General features: G+C 37.6%; 1 protein-coding gene across 6 annotated transcripts in view; it reads right to left on the minus strand.

Moving 5' to 3' along the window:
• LOC106970150 (cytochrome b5 reductase 4) overlaps positions 1–19,306 on the minus strand; it is a 99,179-nt gene that overhangs the window by 5,859 nt on the left and 74,014 nt on the right. For 4 of the 6 annotated variants that reach the window (XM_027057334.2, XM_015066729.3, XM_027057332.2 and 1 more), the window contains exons 11-14: positions 14,885–15,025; positions 13,223–13,375; positions 10,269–10,419; positions 9,876–9,962 (exon numbers count right to left, since the gene is read on the minus strand). In XM_027057334.2, coding sequence (XP_026913135.1) covers positions 9,876–9,962; positions 10,269–10,419; positions 13,223–13,375; positions 14,885–15,025 — 532 coding nt within the window. The remainder of the gene's footprint in view (positions 1–9,875; positions 9,963–10,268; positions 10,420–13,222; positions 13,376–14,884; positions 15,026–19,306) is intronic. The other 2 variants (XM_053222501.1, XM_053222502.1) reach the window with 1 other exon arrangement.

Below are 19,306 nucleotides of genomic sequence, written 5' to 3' on the forward strand. Positions count from 1 at the left end.
TGTAAATATGTGCTGATCAAGATGATTATCCTATTAATGTCTACCTTGCCCGCTACATCATAAGCTCCATGAGAGCAAGGATCACGCTCTGGCTGTCACTGCATCCCTAGTGGCCAACACACAGGAGGCATTCAGATACTAAGAAACGAAACACATGAAAGAAAAAAAAAATGGGTACAGAATTAAAATGAGAGAGAAGAACATCAAACCAAATCTCACAACATACTCCAGACCATTTCTCCCCACAGCTCTGTGATCTCTTAAGTGAATTGCTGGTAAAGAATCACAGTAAATTAAAAATGTTATGTTGTACCTGCTCTCCATTGTAGCAAACACAATTCATTCTTAACCATTTTTAGCAGATCAAATGACTTTCTACATTTCCTAGTGAATAACTGAGATGCTTTCTCAAGACGAGCAGAAATAAATCATACGTTAACATCAATCTTAAGAAAAAGTACAAGCGAATAGTTTCTCTTGTGAGGGGGCCCAGGGAGCCAAATGTCAGAACAGAAACAAGACGTGGCCGGTGCCGCTGCCCTCATGTCGCTGTGCGACAGCTCAGGTAAGGTGCCTGCAAACTGACTGGCACAGAGCAGCACAGGCCAACGCTGAGTGTCTGCAGGGGCTCGGAGAACCAGTCCAGGCTCTCACCCAGACCCAGGCCTCTTGGTCTTATTTGTTCATTTGCAGAATGAGGTGGGAAAACTATATCATCTCTGTTCTAATATTCTGATTTTATATTTAAAAACCCTACAGAATTATGTTCTATTTCTTACCTTTAAGGTCCCCATGTGGTTTTAGCAGCAATCTATTCTACTCTGTACAAAACAGCTTCCCCAAGTACTTTCTTTCACTAACTTATTTTTTGTTGCTGGCATTTAAAATTTAAAATAGTTTTAGATAATTCCAGAATGTACTATTTGTACACTGCTCTGGGTTTGGCTTGAGGTAAGTGTGCAAAAATACTTGAAGGAATAAAGAAACTTATTTACAAAGAAGCCATATTGGCTAAAAAACAAACAAACAAACAAACAAACAAACGAACAAATGAACAAACAAAAAAACCAAAAATGTGCCTGGAAGAACAAAGTCATATGCTGGCATCTATGAAATCACATTAAAAAATGTACGTGAATTCATAAGTGCATTTTTCTGAGAAGATCCATAGCCTTTCAGCAGATCATCAAAGGAGACCCAAAAGCAACTGCAGAACCATTATGTTAAGACATTTCCAATTATACACAGACAACTGGATAAAAGATTGCAATTACCTGGTTAAATTAAAAATAAAAACTTGTCTCCTCTGGCTCAATTTCCAACAAGTTGGTCACTGGAATAAAACTGCTAAGATCTATAAATTAATACTGGTGTCCCTCTCACCTAATTTTCCTTTATTGAGATATTTAAAAGAAAAAAAAAAAGCCTAGTCATTGGCATACCCTCTGCAGGCATCTACTAAAGGGTGATAAATAACTGAGATCCTTACATAAAGGGTGTAACCTTCCCATGCATTTCGTATTTATTCACACAGCGGTCCCTCGGCCATAATTTTTGGGTGCTTAATGGAAAAAGCACACAGCCACATGAATATAATTTTTAGGGATATTGTGAAGAGGATGCTCTCCTGCTTAGCCGCTACAGGATTAGAAGAGCTTAAAGTGGGATAGGAGCAATACCAAATTAAGACCAAGAATATTTTAAAGAAGCATTCCTTTTTATCATATTAAGATACATATGATTACTATGGAATCCTCTCTTTTGGGTTATTATGAATAAGGGCCAATTTGCTGTATGCAACAATTATAGCCGTGAGGCATAAGAGTAAATGTTCTGAAACTCTTTTCTGCCCTGTGATCTCAACATGCAGGAAAGGACTAGAACTCTTGAGAAGGTTACCTGAAAATAAATTTAGATAATCTATTAAGTGCAAACAAAGCAACATAAAAAGAGAGCAAGTGGGCGAGAGAAAGTAGACCTGCTTCTGGTAAATACCTATGTGGTCTAAATGTCAATGGAAGTAAACAAGCTGGTGAAAATAATTACTATTTTTTTTCAATATATGAAGTTTATTGTCAAATTGGTTTCCATACAACACCCAGTGCTCATCCCAAAAGGTGCCCTCCTCAATACCCAGCACCCACCCTCCCCTCCCTCTCACTCCCCATCAACCCTCAGTTTGTTCTCAGTTTTTAACAGTCTCTTATGCTTTGGCTCTCTTCCACTCTAACCTCTTTTTTTTTTCCTTCCCCTCCCCCATGGGTTTCTGTTAAGTTTCTCAGGATCCACGTAAGAGTGAAACCATATGGTATCTGTCTTTCTCTGTATGGCTTATTTCACTTAGCATAACACTCTCCAGTTCCATCCATGTTGCTACAAAGGGCCATATTTCATTCTTTCTCATTGCCACGTAGTACTCCATTGTGTATTAAACCACAATTTCTTTATCCATTCATCAGTTGATGGACATTTAGGCTCTTTCCATAATTTGGCTCTTGTTGAGAGTGCTGCTGTAAACATTGGGGTACAAGTGTTCCTATGCATCAGTACTCCTGTATTCCTTGGGTAAATTCCTAGCAGTGCTATTGCTGGGTCATAGGGTAGGTCTATTTTTAATTTTTTGAGGAACCTCCACACTGTTTTCCAGAGTGGCTGCACCAATTTGCATTCCCACCAACAGTGCCAGAAGGTTCCCGTTTCTCCACATCCTCTCCAGCATCTATAGTCTCCTGATTTGTTCATTTTGGCCACTCTGACTAGCGTGAGGTGATATCTGAGTGTGGTTTTGATTTGTATTTCCCTGATAAGGAGCGATGTTGAGCACCTTTTCATGTGCCTGTTGGCCATCTGGATGTCTTCTTTAGAGAAGTATCTATTCATGTTGAAAATAATTATTTTAAAGTAGACTGATAATGATCCAAGATGAAAAGTCTTGAAATACAAATGTATGCATTCAATCTAAAATGACTGCAGAGCCTGCAGTCATCAACAACTGATTCCCTCCCCCCTCCGGCCAATCAGCTTCCAAAATGTACCTCCTTCACATTTCTTACACATATCTCCTGCTTTCCTATTTTTACTGCCACAACTCTGCAATAGGCCTTTATATCTCTCGACTAAAATACTGCTCTAATATCCTTACCCCTAATCTATCTGACACATCATGGCTATATTAGTTCTTCTAAAAACCCAGAACCCATCTTACAACTTTCTGCTCAGAAAGCTTCTGTGATTAGTCACTGCCTAGAGAAGGGTATTTCAGGGTATTTGGAGCCCCAGCTTTTCCTGATTTCTCTAGATAAAGAAAAATACTAGATCATAGGGTATTTGTCTTTCTCTGACTGACTTACTTTGCTTAGCATTAAACTCTCTAGCTCCATCCATGTTATTGCAAATGGCAAGATTTCATTTTTTGATGGATGAACAATACCACATGATTTCATTCATATGTGGAACTTAAGAAACAAAACAAACACACAAAAAGAGAGAGAGAAACCGAGAAGCCACTCTAAACTATAGAGAACAAACTGGTGGTTACCAGAGGGGAGGTGGGTGGGAAGATGGGTGAAACAGGTGAAGGGGATTAAGAGCCCACCCATCACAACGAGCACTGAGTAATGTACAGAATTCCTGAATCACTATATTGTATACCTGAAACTAACAAAACACTGTATGTTAACCATACTGGAATCAAAATAAAAACCAATAAAAAAGAGAAAAATACTAGAAGCAACAGGAAAACTAGTTATTTGCTCATAGGGTAATAATTCACAAAATAAACAGGTAGGGGTTAAAATTTGATAAAATACACATATTACAGAGACATTTCTCAAAATGAATCTGATGAAACACTAGTGTTCTTCCAGATGTGAGTGGTAATCCATGAGAGAAGGCTAACCTCTCAAATGAGTATGGGACTACTGGGTTAAGAAAAGTTAAATAGATTTCTTCAGAATTTCTCAAAACCTTGAATATGCTAACTTCGCAACAAATCTTCAAGAAGGTAATATAGTACACATTCTGTCTCAGACTTATTTAATCACAGAGCCCTTTGGTCAGGGGAACACATGGACGTTTAAAAAAACACATTCCAAGAAACACACCATTTGAGGAACATCTGGGAGGAAGAAAGTCCCTTATGGGTCCATATTAGGGGCCGACATATTTGAGCACATCACAGGCTGGAGAAAAAGAAAGGGGTTCAGGCACATTTCCAATGTACTTGTGCCTCTGAGATCATCGGCATCTGCTATCTCAATTAGACTGAAACATCGCTAGTCTTAATGCTGACACCAGGGTACAGAAACATAGTCATTATCTACAGACCCTGTCAGTAATAAAGGGAGATGTGCTTCCCAGGTTGCCGGAACTTCCCATGTACTAAGTGTAATACAGGAATTACGCTTAAGGTCTTCCATTGCCAGATTTTAACTACCCTGTTTCGTTGACTGTAAAATAAGAGGATTAGAAGTGATCACCACTAAGATTCCTTCTAATATGGATATAATTAATGATTTTATTTTTACAAAGTTATTTCACATTGTTTTCCTTTCCACACACAGTTCAACATAATTGGACTCAACATACTGGCCCTCTTGGTTTTTTGCTTATAAAAAATCCTATTATACAAATTTCTTTTCCTGTTCACAGAAATGCTAATTGCTCCCCAAAGCCCAGACCTTCCTCTATGAAGCTTTGACATCCCCACCCTCACAAAAACAGAATCACTCCTCCTCCTAGACTTCTAGAACATATGACTCATTTCTCTCAAGACTTTACACTTACTGCCGAACTTGAGAACTTCACCACCACTTGGGGATTCTTACTCATTTTGTATCTTTCCCCAACATTAAGCACATTTTGCAAAGAGTGAGCACACAAGTGACTGAAGTGATGTGCCTGGTCCACCAGTGCCCATAACGGGGTACACAATCCCCTGTCCTTGTGCTGCTTGGAATCCCTTTCTCTTTCGCCTTCCCTTATGCCCTAAACATTAACCTCATCCTTTCTAAAGGAAAAATAATGACACTAACATATCAAGTGTGGGGAGTACAATATTCTGTGCTTGGTAATTTACCTTTCTCGAGGCTATTTGTCAAAATGTATCAATAGCCTTGGTATTCTGTGACCTGATGATTCTTCTGATGAATTTTTATCCTGCATATGGAGGTACAGAGCAGCTTGTAATCACTATGCCAAACAGCAGGGGACTGGTTAAATGAGTCATGGTATGGTTACATGACTGCATATAGTACAGCTATTAAAAATCATGGTAACGTGCCAGTTTTCCCAACTGGCATTACTGGAATTTGGGGCTGGTTATTTCTTTGTTGTGGGAGATTGTTGTGTGTATGTAGTATGTTGCAGCATTCCTGGACTCTACCAACTAGATGCCCTCCGTTGTGATGATAAAAAATGTTTTCAGACATAAATGTCCCCTAAAGTGATTGGAACAGGGTGGAGAGGCAGATTGAGGTGGCAGACAAAAACTGGTTTAAACTATTTGACACACAGTGGCGCCTGGGTGGCTCAGTCGGTTGGGCGTCCGACTTCGGCTCAGGTCATGATCTCACGGTCCGTGAGTTTGAGCCCCGCGTCGGGCTCCGTGCTGACAGCTCGGAGCCTGGAGCCTGCTTCTGATTCTGTCTCCCTCTCTCTGACTTTCCCCCTTTCATGCTCTGTCTCTAAAATAAATAAACATTAAAATATTCGACACACAGAATGTGCATAATATACTAAGTAGAAAATGTAGTTATAAAAAGTTTAATCAGTATGTCTACATTATTTAAAATTTTTTTCTAATGTTTTTTAATTTATTTTTGACAGAGACAGAAAGAGAGAGAGAGAGAGAGAGAGAGAGAGAGAGAGAGAGGGAGAATGTCAAGCAGGGGAGGGGCAGAGAGAGACAGAAACACAGAATCTGAAGCAGGCTCTAGGCTCTGAGTTGTCAGCACAGAGCCCAACATGGAGCTTGAACGCATGAACTGCGAAATCATGATCTGAGCTGAAGTCGTTTGCTTAACTGACTGAACTACTCAGGAGCCCTAAGACTACATTATTAAAAAACAAAATAAAAAGATGAGTGTGTATAAGTGCACACATGTGTGTGTCAGAGAGCGAGACAAGGAGATAGCTTTATTAAAAGAAGGTTTTCTCCAAAAATGACTGTTTTGAAAGGGAAGGGAAAATACCTATTAAATTTATATATTACAGGGTGCCTGGGTAGCTCAGTCGGTTGAGCGTCCGACTTCGGCTCAGGTCATGACCTTGCGGTTCATGAGTTTGAGCCCTGCGTCAGGCTCTGTGCTGACGTCTCAGAGCCTGGAGCCTGCTTCAGATTCTGTGCCTCCCTCTCTCTCTGCCCCAACCCACTCACATTCTGTCTCTGTCTCTCTCAAAAATAAACATTAAAAAAAAATTTATATATTACAAAATGTTGTCCAGAGGTCAATCTCAATGTCAAGCTATCCCGCCCCTCAAAAATCATTTTGCAAAAGCTGAGAACTCACAGAGCTAGGGCATTCTACAGGGATGGGACCTCATGCATAACACTGTTCAGAGGTCAAGAGAGAGATAAACGGAATTTAATTTGGATCTCAGTTTACATAGTAATTAACTATAGCTACTACCACACATTTTTGCCTTCTGTTTCCTCTCAAATTTCTTAAGAAAAATAAATGTGTGAGATTTTGCTAGATTTGAAATGTTGTGAATGGAGTCCTAACTACTGGACATATTTGGATAAAATTCAAGTAAGCTGTTCTCTGTTCAAATTTTATATTTAATGACATGGAAACTTGACTGAAATAGAAACATCCCATAAAAGTACTTATAGTGTACCTGTGTTTTGCAATTCTATTAAGTTTAGCAATGTGGGTAAATGAAGAGATACATTCCCTGGATTGTATGAGAAAATAAGCCAACATAGTATCTTGTTCACTGTTGTGCCCCTGTGTAGAGAGGCACATAGCAGAGCTCACATTTATTTAATGAATGAATCAATGTACGCTAATTATGGGCTAGGCACGTACACAAACTGTCTCACTGACCCCTGTAGCCAAATAATTCTATGATGTAGGTAATTGATATCCTTATTTCTACAAGCGGAAAAACTGAGGCTCAGTCAGATCAAATAACTTGCCCAAGGTCACAAGGTTAGTAAGCTCCCATTATGCAATGATTTTTCTAAGAATTTCATCTGTTAATATTATCTAGATAAACTTGGAGGACAAGCATAGCATGCTCGCTGAAAATCAGAGTATTAGATCATATCTTAGCCTCAATATCCATCCTATCTGTCCCTTCTTGTTCCACAAGGACTGAGTGGAAGGCTGAGACCTAATCCTACAGAGTAAGGTATTTCACTTGCTTTAACTACAAAATTTAGAAGGATTTTTAAAAAGATATTTACAACCCAATAATTATTTTAATATGTTCAGGTGTCACATTTTGTCATCAGAAACTTTATTACTAAAATTAGGAGTGATACAGGAAAGTCAAGATGTAGGAAAGGATGGTTTAATACATAAAAGATGCCCTTAAATACTAACTAAAATACAGATGTGACTAATTAAAATAACCTTATATTAAATCTGAGTTTTTACTTTCCTTTATTGTATGGGACTCAACAATAGTGGTAAAAACCCATCAATAAGCCTTTAAGGCTGGGTTTCTCATAAAGCCTCAGAATATGGTAACATTCCTGGTAAACATTCCATACAAGCATGGCCTTTTTGTTTTCCAGTGAGGGCATGACACGAGTCTCCAGGGAGCGGCAATCATACAACACTAGAAGTCCGTGCCAACAGAGTGCCTCAAGCAAGGACAATTATGTCTCCAAGAAGAAGGAGGAGGTTAGCGAGTAGAGAGAGCGAGCACCCAGGAGCATGAGGGGAGGGCAAGAAGAGAAACAGAAGGAGAAGAGGGAGGATAAAGGTAGGCCAGAAGTCAGAGCGCCATCACTTCTCTCAGCAAGCTGGAGAGTCCACTCACCTGGTGAATGCTGTTAGAGCCAGGCATCCAGATAGGAAAAAAAAGGGGCCTTTCCTCACCCTCAATATTCCAGCCTATGCAATCCACCAACCCAAATTACGTAGACCAAAACAAAACAGAATGAAACAAAAGAAAACACACTTTATGTTCAGAGGCTGTCAACACATTTCTTTTTACCAAGTACTTCTTAAATCAAGTTTAGCTCCTACTGAAAGTCTAAAAGTACAATGTCTGTTCATGAAAATAATAGCAAATGGATCCTCTCGTACAAGGGAACTATGTTCAAAAATAACTTTATCAAAACGCTGTCAGAAACATTTTTTTTAAAACAACCCTACAGTTAAAAAGCTTAGCAATGCTGTTTAAATTCTTTGAAATGTTTGATCAGGAAAACAGGAGCTCAGTTAATGCAGAAATGAAATGCATGTACGTAGAGTTCTTCTAAGCCACAATTCAAGTATCTGAGGTAGGCCTTCAGTTTCCAAAGCAGTTACACAATCTTCTCCAATCATCACATTAGCCTTACGAAGTAAGTAGGAAAGATGTCATTATTTCATTTGGAAGATAAAGAGACAGGCCCACAGAGCTAAGTAATTTTTGAGTAAGGTCCAAGCTGGTGAAGGGTAGAATGAAAACCAGAATTTAGGCTTTAGGCTTTGTGTACATGCCGCTTCTAACTTTCCACTTTCAAAAGTGTGAAAAAGACGCTTGAAAACCTAGGAATTTGTATTTCTTTAAATCATGCTCTAAACTGTCGTACGGCTACCTAAATACAAATACTTTTAGGTTTATGGTTTAAGTATGTAAGAAGACTCAATACTTCAAGGATAAGTGAGTCAGGTCATCTTTAATTTGTGAACGTTATTTATGAAGAGAGAGAGGGGAAGAGGATGGAAGACAGGAGGGAGGAAAAACAAAAGGTGGCCATTCATTCCCACACCGAGGACGTTCGGAAAGTAGTCACAAGAAACAGAGTCCCAGAACAGCTGAGTTGTTGACATCTTTAACTCGAACTTTCAAAATTTTATCTGTCCTGTACAATCTTAAACATATTTACTTCAGATATTTTGTGTGAAGTCCTTATGAAGTCCTGAATTTCTTAAACATAGCTTTGGATGACTACAGATATGCTTTACAAAGTATGACAGCTCCTCCAATTCACTCTTCCAAACAATACCTTCAGAATTTCCTGCTGCTTTTAACTCTCTTTAGGGGAGATAGGGCATATGCCCATTTCAACTATCTAATTTCAGCTGACTGTGTTAGGGCTTTCTTCAATGAAACAGATTCCCATGCTTTCTCATTCTACCAGAGTTCAGCCTGGCTCGAACTTTTTTCTATTGCCTATGCCAGCATTCCCCAAGGTGCGTACTGAGGACCACCAGTATTAACAGCTATTAATGACTTAATGTAGACAAACAAAAATGAAGAAAATCTTAACTGAACATGCATAAGGAAGCCCCCCTCTAAAGTCACAAAGGCTCTAAGAAATCTTGTAGTAAGGAAATATATTTATTTTTGCTTGATCCATCTTATCACATTTATTTGATTTGCACCCACTATAGCAAGAAAATCTTGAATCATCAAATTGGCTATACTAGATCATTTTCAGTGAAACTCAACTCAGAATAAGTAACACATTAAAACATAACGCCCAGTATATATTTTATCAATACATATATGATGTCGTATTAATCTTACCGAACAGTATTTCTTTGGGGGAGGGATATTAACATTACTTGCATTGAGGGAATTATTGATTAATTTATTTTTTCTTTGATGGGGCTTCCTGGCTAATTAAACACTCCAATCAAAGGAGATAAGGCCTAGACTGACTATACATTTTTGAATATTTAAGTGCAGAGCTAACACCGGTTTAATACCTTTTATCTTTAAATGCTAATTTCTCCAACTGGCTTCTCCAAATTATATCATCCTCTGTTTTATTGAAGAACATCAGCTTCACTTTCCTTAAAAGAAAAAACAACAACAACTCAAAAAGAACTATTTCAGTTACATTTAAAATATGCATGAATGGAAAAGTCTAAACGTAAACTGGCATGAATGTTTTTTAGTGCCAATTAGGTAACCCAAAGTATCAAAAATAAAAGAATCAAGTTAGTAAAACAGCTAGGACTAGAAGACGTAGGGTAAGGAAATGATAAATGAGGAAATGAGAATACGTCTATTAAGGTCCACTGAGTAATTAATTTAGAATACCTTACACTAATCTAATAGCCTCATAAAGGATAGTAATTAAAGATAAAGTTACATACCTGAGACTGGGTATGTTAGTCAAAGCATAATTCAGTATTTTAACCATTGGTGTGAAGCCTGTTCCAGCTGCCAATAAAAAGAGATCTTCTAATTCTTGGAACTGGGATATTTTAAAACTGCCCTCAGGATTGCTTACGGAAACAAAATCTCCTAAACAATGAAATATAAACTAAATCAGAAGAAAAAAAAATCAGGGAAACTGACGTTAGCCTAGCTAAATTTAGAACACTGAGGAGTAACAGGATGAATTCATAACTTTCAGACTACATCTTAGTCTTTAAGGTATGTAAGGAGTTTGGGGAATACTCATTAAGCCCCCAAGTATGTCTGGATTATATCCTTATAACCAAATTAATAATGAGGTTTTATGACACTCATTTCCCAACATTATTTTCCCAAACCATCTGGAATCTCTAATTTACAAACCACTGACAAGCACTTAAGTACAAATTCTCAGTAAAGGACTGATTGCTAAACTAAATTATAAGCACCTCAAAAGCAGTGTCTATGTATACCTGTCTTACACAGTACAAGGTGGAGAATATATACTCACTGCTTACATATGGATTCTTAGCCATAGCAATAAAACTAGTAGGAGAGAAAATGGAAATAGAAAAGTATTCTAAAATCTTACGTTAGTAAATGTGCTAACTTCACCTTCATGAAATCTTTGAAAAACCTATTAAAACAACAGCTGTTCTGAATTGAACACCTATAAAAACAAAGCAAGATCAGAAACTGTACTTAGAGCATGCTACTTCTCAATCTAGAATAAAAATATTTGAGCAAAACATTTTCTGTAGTGCATTTTTATATAACCACTATGTACCACTCATATAAGAGAACTGCCTTTAAGACATTTCAGAAATTTTCAATGTAATTTTAAAAATAGAAAAGTTAAACATGTTTTAAAAACAATTTCAAATAATTTGCTTTATTTCTTTAAATGCTTGGATGTTCATAATTTTTCCTTCTTGTCCACAGCGGGATAGTAAGGATCTTGCAGTAACTGATGAATTAAGTATTGGAAGGTAACAGAAGCTCCCTGTTATAGTTCAAAAGGACCATAAGATCAGAACATCTTCAGGAAAAAGTCAGCTGGTTGTTTACTAAAGATGCCTCACAGAATGACATTAACTTGATAACTTCTGTCAACAGTCCAGTCCTTCAACGTCATAAAACTAGACTCAGGCAAGATACCGGATTTTAATCAAGTTCACAAGATGTTAAAAGTATACCGGCCAGAACAGCAATTCATTTACAAAAGGCTATCTGTACCTAGTGACCTGAACATCACACACCCCTTCCAGGGCATCTCATTCTCAGTATCAGAACACTTGGAAGGCCAAAATAATCATATAAGAGTTGCTTGGTGAACATGGAGTTGAAACAAAGATGTGGATAATTTTATAGCGTAGCTCATTTAAGCCATGACGAGGCTTTCATGAGTTATCACTATCATGCCAGTGTGTCCTTCCAAGGGACACAGGTATTGGGGCCATGTCTAGCTCCCCTGGATGAAACTGAAAAAACAGTCATCTTATTCTTTGGGCTTTCCCTTTCATGCTCTAGGCTAAATCTCCACCCTGCTCTGTTCACATGATCTCTATTAAAAGGTTATAATAACACTGGTTCAGTTTCCACATGCTATCTATAATCACATGTCAGGCTACCACAAGATGATAGTCACCTTCACTAGATTTGCAGGGATTCCAAGATTCTTTAGGTTCTGATTCATATTCAATATTTTGATCTTTGTAACCCAAGAGGACTAATCATATCCATTATGTAGAGACTGGCTTAACTTCCAGAAAGCAACAAATTTTCTTTATTTCCAAATTTTAATGACCTATCTCACTGGCACCTCGATGTTACTGCTAATGCTATGTTAAAAACAGGAAGGACACTTTTACTGTCAAACAAAAGGCAGTGAAAAGTTGAAGGTACAGAAAAAGGAATAGAAACAGGAACAGGGGTCTTGAAATCACAATAGATTTCATCATAGTCTTTTTATTAATTCTTTCAAAGTACACTTATTGAGAGCATATTATGTGCCAATTGCCATGCTGAGGTATAGGAACTATAAAGATAAGGAAGACAATCTTTACCCTCAAACTCAAAGTTTTGTAAAGAAGGAACGTTATTTATTCTTATCTGAGAACTATGAACAAAGTGTTAGTTACTGAGGGGTTCATGAGAAGGGCGGCTTCTAAAAGAAGTGGTATTTTGTTTGGGTCTTTAAAAAAAAAAAAAGGTACCTGACAGGTAGAGGAAGGGCTGATGGGTGTCCTATGTGAGGCAACTGCATGTACCTATGAATGAGGGTGACAAGCTTGTGGAACTCTGAGTAGCATAAGTACTTTGTATTTATACAAGTAGTTACATGAGAGATGCAGCTGGAGAGATCATGAAAGTCTTTATAGGCCATGCAGAGGACTTAACCGTTAAGTAATGGACACCCGTCAGATGTCTCAAAGCTGCAGAGAAACATGATTAAATTTCTCTTCGGGGCAGCTTGGAAATGCAGATAAACAGAAACAGAAGGACTCCATTAGAGGCGACTGAGAGAGAGCAGTTAGAGGTCATGAGGGATGATGAAGGCTTGATCCGAGAAGGTGGCAGAAGGGAAGGAAAAGAAAAGATTAAAAAGCCACTGGGAGGTAGATTCACTGGACCTTAGTGGCTGACTGGATCGGGAGGGAGAAAATGGGAAGATTCAAAGATAACTCAAGCCTCCCGATGGTGTCAAAAATGAACTGTGATGCTATAAATAATAAAGATGAGGAATATGGGAGTAAGGGTAGATTAGGTGGGACAAAAAGAACATGACTTTGGTCTCAGACAAGTTGAGTCTGAGATATTTGATAGACTCCCACATGGATATAACCAGAGGATAAGTATAACACGGGCTCTTATCTAGAACAGAAATGAGGTTTAAAAAAAGAATACGAACCAATCTGAAGCTGATCAAGCTCTGGTGTGAAGAGTCCAGCAGGATAGATTTTGATCAAAAAGTAGATGTATTTATTGTTGAGAAGAACTGGTTCCTTGAACTCTGAGAGTAAGGAATCAGATACAGGTGTATATGGCTTCACAATTTCAGTACCTGGAAAAAGTCATGACACAGAAATTCAATTTTAAAAATCTCAAAAGCCCTGAATAAAGATGAAACATACAAGTATTATGATGCTATCACTACATATTGAAAACTGTACATCTAATATGTATATGATTCTAACTATATATTCTCCCTAGAGATGCACACACATACTATATACAGAGAACATGTAGTTAGAATCATATACACATTAGATGTATACACACACACACACACACACCTGAAGCTTATGCATGCTGAAATAAACTTAACAAATCAATATTTTACCCATCATATAAACAATGTACATTTATTATGTGCAGTATGATAGGGACGCATGGTAATAAATGTAGACATCCATCTATTCCATCAGCATATAAACTTTGTAATGGGCCACAAAAAAAAAAAAAGACATCAAAAGTTTACACAGAGGTGTAAGAAGGTACTTACGTAACAATTTTAATTATGCACCAAATTTTTAACAATGGTTACAGATGGCTATTGGGATTATTGGGTTAAGAAAGGGAAGAATTTCACTTTTTACTTTATACATTTTGAGCTGTTTTAATTTTTTAATATATATATCTTTGGCAACTGAAAGAAAAAATGTTAATCCAACTACTTCCAACAATATACTATTAAAAAACACGAATCTAATAAGAATTTGTGTTATATTTTAGCTAGCCAAATTCCAAAGAAAGAGGAGTCCCCACACATTTTTAAGACCAGAATTTTATACATGGCTCCTTGACATCTAAAAATTGATCCACCCGTAAAATTATAATACATCGACAATGACCACACTGGGAAGACAGCAGCTACTGACTGACAGCCTGGCACTGGTGATGGTGAGGAGGGAAACTTAATAGTGCTGTGGGAACCTACTGTACCTACCAACCCCCGGCTGGCAGTCTGCTAGACTGACTGCAGGGAAGACTAACTGACATGAGAATGTGACCTTCTGCAGCTTCAGAAGGCCAAGAAAATGTTAGAAGGATAAGAAGGGTATTTGAAATGAGTAAATGAAGTAACTTTAGGATGAAAATGAGGGAGAAAGAATTCAAGTAAGGACTATCTTTATAGAACTTCTTATACTGGCAGCACATGTAAGGAAATCATTTCTAATCATCACTCATTTTCAGTTTTATACATTCAACTTCCGAAATGACACAACCATACGTGGTTACTAAGAGATACTGGGATGTGTTTCTAGTGGCTGTCTCCCTGAAGGACCACTTAGGCACTCCCTCCCCTCTTTCCCTTAGTGTTCTCAGTAATAAGTAACCGTGCTGGTGGAACTCTCTCTCTGACCGGCAGTTTCTTCGCTCCCTACAGTGATAAGGCAGGGCTGCGGCTCCAACACGCAGGAACGCTGCATCTACGAACCTAGAACCTGGCTATTAGTTGCCAGAAGCATTTATTAATAACCTAAATGGTTACTTCCTAAAAGGATTAGTACTGATTTGCAACTGCTAATAAGGAAAGAAACGGTTTCCCCAAAACCTTTATTTACCTTACCTGTAATAGTTAACTTGAGGTAAACATGTTGCCCAACTGGCACCTGAAGATGAGTGCTTGGTGGCAGCATCAGGCAGAAAAGCTTCGTATCATGAGTAACGCCTTCCTTGGAAATTAACCGGCACTTTCTGTAGTATAAACCTAGAAAGTGATTCATTTTCTCTCATTGATAAATAAATTAAATAAAGTAACACTAGACTAAGTGAAAGCACAGATTCAGCTTCTATACTTAGGCAAGCTCAAATTTCACTAAAATGCCTACATGCTTTAAAAATTCATCAGGGGGCCCCTGGGTGGCTCAGTCGGTTGAGTGTCTGACTTCGGCTCTGGTCATGATCTCACGGTTCGTTAAGTTTGAGCCCCATGATGGACTCTGCTGACAGCTAGCTCAGAGCCTGGAGCCTGTTTCGGATTCTGTGTCTCCCTCTCTCTCTGCCCCTCCCCCACTCACACTCTGTCTCTCTCTCTCAAAAATAAACATTAACAATAAATAAATAAATAAATAAATAAATATTCATCAGTAGTTTGAATATCTGAAAGTTGGAAATTTTTTCATTTTATTTTCTGAGATATCTATTTTTAAAACTGTAAATACCTCTGTAGTTTGAAAAATGACTTCACTAAGTCTTATTTCCTCATATCTGTAATTATAACATATTAAAAGCATTACATTCTAAGAAATTAAAGCCTAATTTATTTCTTCTTAAATTCATTTTAATAATTTCATTTTTTAAGCCTTATATTCACAGCTATATAATTAAATTACAGATGTGAAAAATATTTGATAATCAACAAATCTACATTCTAAAGTCTTTTCTTACCAAATGGTCTTGAAATTCAAAGTATTTAAGGTTTAACAATATCAGTACTATTAAATAATTTGGAAATATTTCTTTGATAAACACAGGAAAAATATACATTCTATTTCTCTATGTTTATATATATATGTATATAAATTATATAATTTTAACTGTTAAGAAATGATTACAGCAAAACTTTTATATATAAGGGTGTAAGTTTTCATTATTCAAAAAATTAAGAGAAAAATGAAAATTCCCAGTTTGTGGTACTAATGTATAAACAAATAAAAAGAAAAAAGTATTTCTATAAATTTTGAAAATATTTGAAATTAATATCCCAAGCTCAGGAAATATTATTTGTACATAGAACAAACTAATATCATTTAAGTTAGAAGAACTTGTTATTGGAATTCTGGAAGCATTAACATTTTCACTTACAAAATTCTTTTTTGGACATAAATAGTACACCAGACAGACTGATGATGCTGGTTTGTTTTGTTATTTCCTCTCTTATAAAACAGCATTTACAGAGATGGAAAGGAATTAACTGATAATTTCTTATCCTAATTATTCTCTCACCTTTTTTTTTTTTTACACCTAAAAATATTTAAGTAGGTACAGATTTACTCAAGACTTTAGGGGGTGAAGGCCCAACACCTAATAATCAATAGTGAGTAGAAAACTGAAACTCACTTATAATCCTAAGAAATCATTTTGGCCACAGTATCATCCAATTTCTCATGTTCCCTTGTCCCTGTGGGCCCTAAAGACCCCAGTCACTAAATCTTTCCACTTTCTTCCATGGTAGCTCAGCACGTACCTAAGTTTCGAGTATAGCACTGCACACCAAAACCAAGGGGCACTCTTTGAGTCACCTCATTCTAGTGCCAGGGCATAGCTTGGACCAGACTACAGCTAAAGGAATCACTGTAAAGTTATCCTAGAGCACCTAATCCAGTATTCAACTGACAAAGGATCAATGGACATAGGCTTAGCCACAAGGAGAAATGCAGGTTCAAGTGATCTCCTTGTCCCTTCCTTTCTGGGACTCAGAGTGAGAATACAATCAGAGATCCGTGTACTATACGTCTAAACATTTAAAAGTTATAAATTAGATGAATAACTGTTAAATAATGTCCTAGCAGGTGAGGTTTAAATTCAGGATTCTTGAATTTCTCGGAGTTCCATGCAGGAAGATGGCAGAGGATGGGAGCTGCACCCCCACCGACTGGCTATGGCCTGCCCCCCTTCTCCTCTCACCCCCCCACCCTGTCTGACACTGAGTGGAGCTTTATGTGGGTGTGGATACACATCCCCTATGTTTAAGCTCATCTACTTGCTTTCCTCATAAACAGCCTTGGCCACTCCTTGAATGCAATCGGATCTGAGGACATGTGAGCATGAATTCTGGCTCAGAGTGCAGTGTTGAAGGAAAGAGGGTGAACAGTAGGTGGACATTTCTTGGCCCTGCACACTTCTCATCCTATGGGAGGGGTGTGACTGGAAGAGAGCCACTGGGGAGTTTTCCAAGTCTGGAGTCCAGGGCAAGTGCCTGTCTTGCCTAGGCCTAAGGGCCTTAGTGCTTTCTTATAATGAAATGTAATCATGCCCTTCTGAAAACTTTACTGATGGATGAAAAGGTTCATCCTCTGATGACAATGCCAACTCTAGTGTCTGCCAGAAAGGATGTGCTACAGGAAGTATGCATCTCTTCGATTATATTTAAAACACAACAAAACACTGGGTTACAGTAATTTACTGACACTTCTTGTTAGAGTTCATAGAGTATTCTTGCTATTTAATACCAACGAAATAATTTCAACATCTTGCCTATAAGTCTGCTATAATTTCAAAGAATATCCAGATTCTAAAAATTTCAGAAACATTTAAGGAAGCTTTTATCTTTTAATTATACTGAAGAGAGAGACAGCATAGACAGATGGCCCTAAAACATAGGAGGAAAAAAGACTATGAAGCAGATGTGCTGACTAGTTCAGCCTGCACAATGCCATCATTTAAGTGTCAGGTTTTTGGCTTCGTGAGCATAAATAATTAGACAAGAAAAGGAGAAACTGAAGTAAATATAAGATGGTGAAACAAAAGCATGCGACAGAAAAGTTTCCATCCCAAACACCTCACTTCTTTTAATAACATACATATGATATCACTCAGGGTAATACTGAAATACTAAGGCCAATATGATAATTTGGGCATACTCTTTCCTTCTGGTTGAAAAGAAACATGAAAAACACGTTTCTTCTGTTCTTCTAAAGAAAAGAATTTCACAAGGCTAAAATCCAGATGAAGTCTTCAGTGGGAGAAGGAGCAGAGAGAGAACCCTGGTTTACGAGTTCACACCGCCATCAATCTGGTCTTCGACTCCTACTCCAACTTAGCATACTTTTAAAGCACCTATCCACTCTTATTTCTCTCATTTCCCTACTGGAAACAGAGGCTTGTAGAAGGTAAATAGCTTGTGCAAGGTCACAGAGCAGCTGGAGAAGATGTGGAAAGAGGCAAGAAGTTATTAATGAGGTTTTCTTACCCCAGTTCATAAGCTTTGTTCAAAAAGTGTGAGAACCACTGTTCAACACTAGCTTATGGCTCTTTAGTGCCTTCCTCCCCATTCTAACTATGTCAGTACAAGCACAAATTTATAGATTATCCTTCTATCCTTTACAAGTTCCTACTATATAATATACAAATTAAGGAATCAGTTCAGCAAGTCAAGATTCATCCCACATATATCTCTTTTTGAGTATCCCCATTCTCTTCTGTTTTGATCGATGATACTTCTTCTTAGCACTCATTACTACTTTCAATCACCTAAATGTCATTTACTTACCTCCTAATTTGCTATCTATCTTTACTCATCGATTCCTCCCAGATCTTCCTGAACAACATAGGGCAATCAGTTAGTGGGACTACATACTTAAAAATGCAGTCTTGGGGGAAAAAAACAACCCAAAACATACTAACATCTATAATACTTAAAAATATATGTACATACTAAATATGTCCATACAGGAAAAAAACCACAACTTACAGCCATTCAATCCAACAGACATTTCACTTAGAATCTGTCACAGTTCATACTGTAGGGGCCTTGCTAGCCATCTGTTTGTGCCAAGACAGTAACCTTGATGAGCAGTGAACCTTGATAAGCAGTGAATCTGACTGCACGGATGATGTTTAGAAAACTTCAGTATAAACTATTTTCAAGCACTGTACAAATGTATAACATTTTGACTACTGATAAAATAATTCAAACTTATGAAGTCATTAGAATATCTTCCTATACTGAAGAAATAACAAATTTGAGTTATACTACTTTTCTTTTTTAAGCTTATCTATTTATAAAATAGAAAGAGAAAGAGAAAGAGAAAGAGAAAGAGAAAGAGAAAGAGAAAGAGAAAGAGGAAGAGGAAGAGGAAGAGAAAGGGAAAGGGAAAGAGAAAGAGAGAGAGAGAATGCCAGGAAGGCACAGGGCTTGATGTCACGGACTCATGAGATCATGACCTGAGCCAAAATCAAGAGTTGTACACTTAACCAACTGAACCACCCAGGCGCCCTGAGTTATATTACTTTTAAAAGAGTTACATAACTGCATTTATTTTGTTGT

Source organism: Acinonyx jubatus, chromosome B2 (assembly GCF_027475565.1).
Source record: "Acinonyx jubatus isolate Ajub_Pintada_27869175 chromosome B2, VMU_Ajub_asm_v1.0, whole genome shotgun sequence".
In the NCBI taxonomy this organism is placed as follows: domain Eukaryota; kingdom Metazoa; phylum Chordata; class Mammalia; order Carnivora; family Felidae; genus Acinonyx; species Acinonyx jubatus.